The sequence below is a fragment of the Perna viridis genome, chromosome 1, assembly GCF_037379345.1.
Source record: "Perna viridis isolate PV_CMFRI_1.1 ecotype Kerala chromosome 1, ASM3737934v1, whole genome shotgun sequence".
NCBI classification, from domain to species: domain Eukaryota; kingdom Metazoa; phylum Mollusca; class Bivalvia; order Mytilida; family Mytilidae; genus Perna; species Perna viridis.
In genome coordinates this window covers 19,739,210-19,749,824 of record NC_142445.1, presented here as the reverse complement: position 1 = coordinate 19,749,824, position 10,615 = coordinate 19,739,210, and the positions used below count along the sequence as shown (strand labels likewise).

Below are 10,615 nucleotides of genomic sequence, written 5' to 3'. Positions count from 1 at the left end.
AAAAAAGAGTATATTCAATGTATAAAGACTAGACAGGCGAAACTGACTTACATAAAAAAATAATAAAATCATGAAATATCAAAAAATAAACGCACATAAAGGGACAAAAGTATATTAGCAACCCGGACTCCACTAAAAACTTGGAGCATGTCTCAAGTGCACAGGGAGGTTAAGCGTCATGGTTTTTTTTTTCAGAAACACCCGCCGAGTTGCTCATAAAATCTAGAAGAAATTAAAAAAGGAAAAATATGAGTCGGTAAACAAATCGATTTTCATGGTACAGATGGATATACCATATTATCATCATGAGGGCAACAAAACTTCTGTAGTGATGAACTTAACCTTGTAGTAACATAACCCTGTTCAAGAAGCCAAATTGTAAAGGTGTTGCACGGTATAAAAATCTGCGTAGTATTAGCAAGCTGCGGAATAATGTTTGGATTGTGATACGAAAATTCTATACGCAGGTGCTGAAGGAATGTTGCCACAGATAAAAGGAATGTTAACAAAACAAAATAAGAAGTCGCCGTGTTTGTAGTATAGTTTTGCCCTGAGTTTTTTTCTTTTCCATCAATCTCTAAGTGTTGGTTAAGATATTAAGCTGACTTCATGGTGTCCTTTATTTCAAGTTCTTTGAATAAAATACTCGAAACTGGAATTGTTTAAAGACAATACGTCATTTATATAGCAAAAAATATATAGAATCTGGCTAAACGATGATTCTTCATTTGGATCAGGACAGCTATAAAGTCACTCTCATAAGAGTGACGGAGTAGGTCGGTGAGTCGGTGAATTAATTCCCATTGGAATGCCGATCTTCTGTAGAAAAAACACGTCAACCACACTTTTGTCGATAAAAAAATTTTACCACATCTCATTCGGTATATTTAGATGATTATGTAGAATTGTTTTTTGTTTTGTTGTTGTTGTTGTCACTACAATTCCAGTGGACTGGATTTGGAGTAGTAAGATCAAGTATCAAAAAGGCAAGACTCGATGTAGTGCAAAACTAAAAAGGTGACTTAATTTTTACGAAGAGATGCAGTTAGGGGTCGATTATCTCTATTTCTTTCCGAAAACAAGGTTCAAAGAATAGACAATTATTTGAAATTGGTATCCCTTAAGAAAACATCTATTAAGGGCAGTTGATGAACCCATCTGATTTTGACATAATGCAATTTACACACTATATTTCCAAAACAAAAGGTGGTGGAGCAATACCATTTTAATAAAAAAAAATTACAAGTACCGGTGAAAATTTATAGAAGAATTTACTATACTTTATTTTTAATAATATAGATTAAAATTCAATATTGAAACATTTTTAAGTGAAATCAATAGTATCCAAAGTAATTGAAATCCTTATAATAAAATAAGAATAAGTTAGTCAAAGCAAGACAAACAAAATTTAAAAGCGAATTTAAGTAAAGTCTTTGTAAATATCATGCAAATTCTTTAAGATGTGATACACCCCTAAAAGGCTACATATTTTTGTATTTGTTACTAAGGTGCTTTATATGTCTATATGATGAACGGTTTTATCATACATTCCAATCGGTCTGCTCTAAGAGTAATCAAGGGAACCAAGATTCTTGCGGAAATCAAAAGAATGTAATCCAGGGACAAAGACCAGACATGAAAAACAGACATACAGAACAAAGAACATAAAGTAACTAAAATAATACATTCAAAGTAACAAAAGTAAATGAGCAACTCGGACTCCACTAAAAACTGGGAGCATGGATCAGGTGCACCGGTAGGGTAAGAAGATGATTTAGATTGGAAGTCCAATGTTTTTATTGTATTTAGGGTTTATTTATCTCCATTAATTTTGAATTTTACAGTACATTCTTTATAATTTGTATATCTTATGAACAAGAAAAATTCGTTATTTTCTGTTTACTTAGGAATTTTAAAAAAATATAAAAAGTAAAAAATGTAGGCTTTCCATTCATGTATCACATTTTGCATGATTCTTAACTGGAGTGCTACTTGTAAAAAAAGACTTGAAACTTAAAGTAACCGTGTCGATGTCTTTTATAAAGTATTCTCTACAGGATAAGATTTTCACTATTCGTAACTTTGAACAAGGCTTATTTTGAATGCTTTATCATCACTCTGGTACTATTCAGTATACACAAAAAAAACCCACGCTCAAATATTCCTTTAGAATATATGATTCACGAATCATCAAGAGTGTCATCCCTTTGACTGCTTCCGATGCCTGGAAAATGTAACTATTGTAAACGGAGAACATTTTCCACTTACATTTCCAGCCACTATCGCCTTGGGTCAGTTGTTATAATTCTTTTGAGTTAAGACTAGTAATACAAAATAAAATATAATTTTAATTGAGTTTGATATTTCTGTAGTGAATAATATTTTGGACCTGAAAATATAGCAGTGCTGCAACCATTGACAACGTCTATGAAATATCAAATATTGAGTAATAAAGAAAATCATTGAAACGGTTTAAGTAATGGTAATGATTAGTTACTCGTTATATTACTTTTGGTAAAGTATATATGTTATTGAGATGAACGTGTTCAAGTGAAGTTCTAAAGTTCTGGTTTACACAGCTAGGCAAAACTATTCCACATGATTTTCATCCGAACTGAGCAAATAAACTTTGTGACAGAGTTCACGTGAAGTTCGGAATGGTTCACAAGCAAGGGAATTTCACGTGAAAATCAAGTTAATTTCATGTGAAGTTTACGTGAATTTCATGTGAAACTGGATAAACATGAATTTCACTTGAAAAGAATATTTGCCTGTGTACTCCTGTTTCAATTGTGACAGTAAATAAACAATGAAGTTTGATTTATGTCTTCTATTCTTTAACCGCTAACATTTTGCAGGACTTTCTGTCCCTGTCTTGTTATGTGTTGGATTTTCGATATGTATGAATTGCCCTTCTGTTTAGATGTTTTGATGTTTTTCTTGTTTTTGATTTTTTTGCTGGTATTAACCAAATCACTTGGTCAAAGATCAAGGTCACTTGCTGCAAGGAAAGTGATGTAGCGGACAAGACCACAATTAACAATGCGAGAACCGTTAGTCAAGATTGTTTATGGTAATCTGGTCATTGTTCAAGTGGCATAAAGAAATAAAAAAATCATATGTTAAAGAAACCTATCGTGATTAATAAGTAAGAGTTGATTGATATTGATTCAGACATATCCAAAATGTCACTTACAAGAACATGTGTCATTCAATTTCCATATGACCGACACTGATTTATACTTCTATGAAGATGTGTACGTTCCATCGCAATAATAGACCAAATGCCTGGATTTAGTCTAGACTCAGTGCTATTACATTAACATCCGGAAAGTCCGGAATTGAAATGTTTGACAAATTAATCAAATGCCTATTACTAGTTTAAACAGTTCCTGTCTAGTCATGTGGCTTACATTTTACATCAGAATTGCATATTTGAATAATGTAGTCCATGTGCATATATTGGTCTGGTCAGTCATTTGTGAACAAAATATTAAACTACAAAACTGATTTTGGTATAAAAATCAAACAATTTTTAACCAATACACCACACTATGGATTCGTGTATGCAATAAGTTTTGTTCTTGTAAATCCAGGTCGAGATATTTTTAAGGAGATAGACCTAAGGTAAGGGACACAACTCTTACAAATCATTGGATTCACTATTTTACATCTATCTCATGTAAGCATCAAAGTAACTTGGACTCAGTTTATTCTTTTTCAAAGAAAAGCTTGAAAGACTTTGGTGAAATTGAATATGATACAAACATATCACTGATTTCAAGAGTTTTTGCTCTTACCCTATGCTTACCTCCTTAAATACATGTAAACAATAGATTTAAAGGGAAAAAAAACACACAAAAAACAGTACCCGAAGAAAACTTTAGAAGTATGGAGCATGGTTCCGGGTAGATCAAACTTCCACTGCCTAAATCCACATCCCCATACTGTGAACTTTTTAAAACTCATACTAAAATAGCCAAAGAAAAGTAACTCTATCTTTCTCATTGCCGTAATATTTTCAAAATAATTTTAAAAAATGTATTGGCTGACTCTTTAACACCATAATGAATGTTTAATTTAAATGAAGAGTGCATGTTTTTTCTACAATTCTGACTTGCCATGTTGATGTTATTGACGATATTGCTTTTTCTTTTTTGTTTTGCCTTAAAAAGTCAAAGAAGATGCTGTTCAACTTTTGTTTTTTATTCAAATACACGGACAGTACTAAATTAAAAATGTACTGATTATTTCGCATAAGTTGTACAATTTTTGTATGTATTGCAATTACATTAAATTATATTAACAAAGCATTTCTTAAAATATGTTTGTTTAGTTGATTAATATTTACGAGGCTTAGTTAATTTTGTTCTTGACTGATTGATGAGCCTTTTGTATTTTGACTGTTATATAACATATTCTTTCAAACGAATTAATTCGTGGTAAAAGTAACACTTGACCAAGAAAAGATTTTCATTTGATAAGCAGCGGACAGTGTACTCGTACTTGATGCATTGTCTTTTTTAAAACGACAACTATATAATAATTATATTTAATTGATAGTCTTTTGTTTGTTTCCATACGCTTTCAATATGACATGACACGTAATTGTTTGTGTATATTCAATAGTCCTGTGGTATTGTACATGAAAAAAATATCAACTATATAGTCCTCCATTCTCTAGTTCTTCATCGCTCATAATTATCTGATAGAACACACCCTATGACCTTCAAAGAGTGTATAAAAGCATCAACTATTCACCATTTGGGAGCACCCGGATTTTTCCCAAGATTTTAGGCAGAGTTCTAATTAAACGTTTCTCTGTATGTATACTTTTAGTTTCTTTTGTGGTTTTTGTCATTATTTTTATTTAGTTTTCTGTGGTCCTCTTGTTTTTAATTAATTTGTTTTGTTCACTTATTATCCTAATAATTATTTGTCCTTTAAGCTACTTCAATGGGTATTATTAAATATCTTCTATTGACATATGATAAGACGGCATGTAATAGAAAATGATGCGATCAATTTTTATTGATTTTATTTTTTTAAATATATTTGTCCTTTTTTAAACAAATCAATCACAGCAGAACCTGGTAAGATGAACAGATGATCTAATTTTATTATGACATAATGACTTTAACAACAAAACGGCGTTAATCAATTAAGATGCCGTTCAAGTGAATCAAAATAAACAATTTTTTTTTTCTGTCTCGACGTGAATTTAATTCAAATCATCTTCTGTTATTTATGCCACCAACAATACTGAAAAAGTATGTTTCTTTTAACAAGGATGCCTTTAAAAGTTTCATGCTGTTTTCATGATGAATTTGGTTGCTGTTTACAAAAGCAAAAACAAAACAAACAAAACAAAACAAAACAAAAACGAAACGAAACGAAACGAAACAAACAAACAAACAAATCAATTCATTGCTTAGTTCAGGTGGTAAGATTTGCAATCACCTGCCTTTTTCCACATAAAGTTGATTTGAACGAGTTTATTTTGAGAGAACTTCACTGTTGCTGATCAGAAACTATTCTTTAACAGATCTACAGCATGCCGCATTAGCAGTATCGTTAAGTGTGTGTTTCTTTGTAATGTTAATATTTTTTTCAAAGAAAAGCTCCATTAAAACGAAGGTCTTGATAATACTGACCTTATAGTCAAAAGTGTCTTGTCAGAAATAATAGTACCCAGTAGCGGATTCAGGATTTTAGATTGATAGGGGGCGCACAGTTAGAATTTTTTTAGGTTAATTTTTTGTAATATTCTTCTAGAGTTTGTGCAGTGTCGATATCTTTTGTGGTAAATTTAGCGAGAAATTAAAGTCACAATTTAAAACCGCCTAAATCTACCTCTGACAACCTATGCTTTGCATTTTTATTTTTGTTTGGGGGGAATGGGGGTGCACGCCCGCCATGCCCCCGCCTGAATACACCCCTGGTACTAATTTAGACATACAAATACATACAACTCCAGTAAGGATGCATTTATTCAACATTTACTAATGAATATGAACTATGACAAAACATATTTCTCAGAAAAATCAATTGTGAGCGGAAAAGGAATCTGGAAATGTCAGAATTAATTGTTCATTTATTATCTTTAAATCTGCATACTAGAACGGGAATATCTGAGTGATGTACAATATAGTCGCTTACGCTTCCTAAAAGTGTCCTCCGTAATTTACCTAGCCCTCTGCAGCCGGTAACAATCATGGTTGCATTTTCTTCTCTTGCCACACGAATAATTCCTTCCCCTGGTTTTGAAGCCTGAACACTTCTTACCACCCCGTTTAGCTGAAAAATTGTTACAAAGAAAATATAGATAATTAACGTTAAACCAACTACAATAATTATAGTTCTGACATCAACCTTTTCAGAGGACTTAATTAAAGGTATAAAATATTTTATAGTTATCAGTTGTAAAGTTTGATTTGCTTCTAGTGCATTTTGAAAATCTTATTTGTCGTTTACAACCTGTTATAGAATGCATAAAACGGTGTTTAGAAATTGAATTAGAATGAAAGCACGATCTATTTTCAAACTAACAATGCAAAATAATTAATTCAGAGAGTAACATTGTCAGCATCAGTCATCAGTTGTTGTTTAGTTTAGTACAATAGAATTTTGGATTTCAGACACAACAGAAATAATTAAGACCATTGATATCACCAGCCGCCAGACCATTATCAATTGTTTGGGAAAAGGCAGGCCATAAAGACATTGCATATTGATGTGTAATATATGCTATGCCAATGGACTCAATGTTTTGTTCAATGCTCAGTACGAAATAAAAAATTCAACACTTAGGAACATAGGGACATGAAAAATCAATTCCTTGGTATAGGAGTCAAGCTATTTATAACTCCTTAATTCGAATTAGAAAGGAAGGTATTCAGACATCGTATTTTTTAGCCTTCGGATGATATTGGATTTAAATGCATATGCCATGTTGTAAAGATAACGGACTCATCATTTATAACGCTTCGCGTTTTCTAAGACTCTTTTCTTGTACTTATTTTCGAAAAAAATAATATAACACGTTTTAGAGAAGTGAAGATCTTTGCAGATTTATTTTTCTAGAATAAGTTATTGATTTCACTTCAATATGCAAATACAGGTATGTTTCGAAGAATAGCACGCATTGCTGACTATGACACAACTGGGTCGATACAGTTGCTGGTGGAATTTGTCCCCGAGGGTACCATCAACCCAGTAATACAATTTTATTATTTATGGTTTTAACAAGAGGAATGAAAAAAACTGGCTCGGACGTCGCCCAGTATCAGAAGGTCCGAACTTGACAGCAGATCGGACACACTATTGTCTTGTAAGACTATGGTGTCCCCAAATGGAGTCTCAGCACGCTCACATCTGGTATAGATAGTGCGCCGACAATTAAAAAAAAGTACCCAATCGCACGTTCAGTCTGCAGACCATCTATTCCAGTACAAAAATTCTGACTATTTCAAAATAATCAAACCATGTTCCATCACTTTAAATGATATATTTGACTAACGATGACGAACCACATTGTACTATATCAAAATGTTGTATTAAAAATTGCAAAGCATGTAACATTCTTATAACCGACTCTTACTTCTCTAGTTCCCTTACAAACAAAACCTTTCATACAAGAAGTCACGATTACTAAAGTTGCAAATCAACAAACTTAATATATGGATTATAATGCAACGTAGGCGGTCTAGTATGTGTCGATGAAACACAAGAACGATTAAACAAACGAATGTGCGGTCATAGTTCGGGAATAAATACCACCAAATTCTGGACAGTTTATTAACATTTTAATCAACAAAATCATTCAATCCTCTCTATAAAAGTTTGTATTCTAGAAAAAAATACCATCCAACGAACAGTCCCGTTCTAAGTAAAAACAATCGAAGGGAAAGAGAGGAGTAATGGATACGCAGACTAGGTACTCCAATACCTTACGGATGCAATGATAACATCAAAAGTATATGAAACCTTTCAAGCCAATATAACAATAGCATAAATATGATGAAATTATTTGACAAAACTCCTAGACGGGAAAAGAGTCATGGCCATCACCTAAATTACATGATGCCTCCACGGACTCTTTAAACCACTTTGTGTGAAAAGTCAAGATGAAGAAAAACGATCATTTCTTCCACTACCGTTTGTCAACAGAGGTATAGATGCAATTAATTTGGCTAGCATCCTCTATCACAGAAACGTTACCAACAAAATTCCCCCATATTTCAAAGGCAAATGAATACGGATTATTTCATATTCCAATACTTCACCCATTGCATTCAAAATTTTCAATCATAAAAAGGATATGGCAGAACCTATAGGTTGAGGACTTCAAGGCTAAACCATTTGACAGTTCTTGCAAAAACTCTCCATTCAAATATGGTCCTTCCGGGAGATTTAACCATCATCAAAAACGAATCTCTGCGTAATCTCATTTCTAAAGGTCCCAAGTACCGTGAAATTATAACGTTAAAGTTCTAATGGATGCCGTGGAGGACTACGCAAGAAAATGGATAAAACGGGAACAAGACGACATTGGTTCTCTGTAAGAGTGGTTAAAGGCCGTTAGGTCTTTAATTTTGAAACGAATGAAACTTTTAAATAGGTCAATGAGTGTCAATGCTACACCAGTTTTTCAAGATCTTTTTTGTTTAAGTTTTTTGTGGAAAACCATAAATTTGTGCTACCCTCTTTTGGTCTCTCTACCGAAGACGATGATTGTGATTTACCGTCTATATACTGGATTCCTAAACTCCACAAGAATCCATACAAACAACGTTACATAGACGGATCTGCAAAATGTACCACCAAATCTCTCTCTTTCCACTTCTATACTCAAAGAGGGTCTGCAATCCTAATATAACACTTGTTACTTCCGTAGTGGTATTAATTCAATGTGGATCCTTAAAAATTCGAAAGATCTTCTTAGAGACCATCAGTTCAAGGCTATTATCAGAATATAATAACATTAAAACCAGGATTTTTCAACACTGTATACTTCTATTCTCCATACTCAGTTAAAATCCCGACTTAAAAACATCGTTGTTTCTAAAAAAAAATGGCACATCTAGATACAAATATATAGTTCTTGGTAGAGATTCCTCAAACTTTGTAAGAAATAATTCCAGATCATCTTCCAAATATACAGAAAAAGATGTTTACAAAATGCTGGAATTTTTAATCGACAACATATTTGTCCAGACCGGTTGACGCGTTTTTCAACAAACGGTCAGCATTCCAATTTGAACAAATTGTGCTCCTCTACTTGTTGACCTATTCCTCCACTCTTATGAGGCAGAATTTATAGCTGATCTGATCCGAAAGAAAGAATATCGTTTAGCTAGATCCTTTAATCTCAGTTTCCGCTATATGGATGACGTATTATCTTAACAATCCTAATTTCAGGGATTTGATACATCGCATCTACTCAAAAGAACTTGAAATAAAGGATACTACAGACGACACTGTGAAGTCAGCCTCATATCTTGACCTACACTTAGAAATCGATGGTAAGGGAAAATGATTGACCACACTTTACGATAATCGTGACGATTTTCCATTCATAATTGTCAACTTTCCCTTCATCTATGGCAACATCCCTGCAGCACCTGCGTATGGAGTGTTCATACCACAACTCATACGTTATGCCAGAGCTTGCCGTAACTATACAGACCTTTTTGTATCGCGCTAGTGTTCTAACAAGTAGGCTTCGGGAACAGGGTTATGTTGCTACAAGATTGAAGTCATCACTACAGAAGTTTTGTGGTCGTCATCAGGAAATTTTGAATCGTTACGGTGTATCAATCTGCGCCATGAAAACTGATTTGTTCAACGCGTCATAGTTTTCCTTTCCTCTTTCGTCTACCCCGGACTTGACTTTTTATGAGCAACTCGGCGGGTGTTTCTAGAAAAGCAGTGGACGCTTACCCTACCGGTGCACCTACCTGGTCCATGCTCCCAGTTTGTAGTGGCGTCCGAGTTGCTGATTTGGTTTTGTTGCTTTGTGTGTATGATTTTAGTTACTTTATGTTCTTTGTTGTGTATGTCTGTTTTCCATGTCTGGTCTTTGTCCCTGGGTTACGTTCTTTTGATTGCCGCTAGAACCTTGGTTCCCTTGATTACTCTTTAAACAGTCAACAATGGTTACATTTTGATATAAAAATAGCTAAAAGAAAATATATCGGACATTTAATTTCTGTTGAGGATCATAAACATAACGTATTTTAAGCATTCACCTGTAATCTTTTCAACCACGATTTGAATTCGTCTAATTTTGCGTGAACTTTCTTTATTTCTTGATTCAAAATAGACTTAAACTCGTCAACAGAGTCTTCATTTGGATCTTCCGCTGAAAACACTTATGGACATCAGTATATCATCAACATTATCATTTCATTTTGAAAAAATAATAAATTGACAAAAAAGAAGATATAAATACGTCATGCCAAACAAATGCTTTCATGCGATAAAGTAACAGAATAAGACTTAATATTACGAAAATAAATACTAACAAAAACTTGAACATGTATTTAAAATATTGGTAAGCATTTTTTTCAATAGTTATTTATGTAGAACACTTTCATGGTACGAAAGATGGAAT

At 33.2% G+C, this 10,615-nt stretch overlaps 1 protein-coding gene across 1 annotated transcript in view; it reads right to left on the bottom strand.

The window, feature by feature from the left end:
- Positions 1 to 5,972: 5,972 nt before the first annotated feature.
- Positions 5,973 to 10,615, bottom strand: part of LOC148627660 (uncharacterized) — a 30,757-nt gene continuing 26,114 nt past the window's right edge. Inside the window, exons 3-4 of the mRNA XM_088576767.1 lie at positions 10,251 to 10,363; positions 5,973 to 6,297 (exon numbers count right to left, since the gene is read on the bottom strand). Coding sequence (XP_088432893.1) covers positions 6,091 to 6,297; positions 10,251 to 10,363 — 320 coding nt within the window. The 3' untranslated portion in view covers positions 5,973 to 6,090. The remainder of the gene's footprint in view (positions 6,298 to 10,250; positions 10,364 to 10,615) is intronic.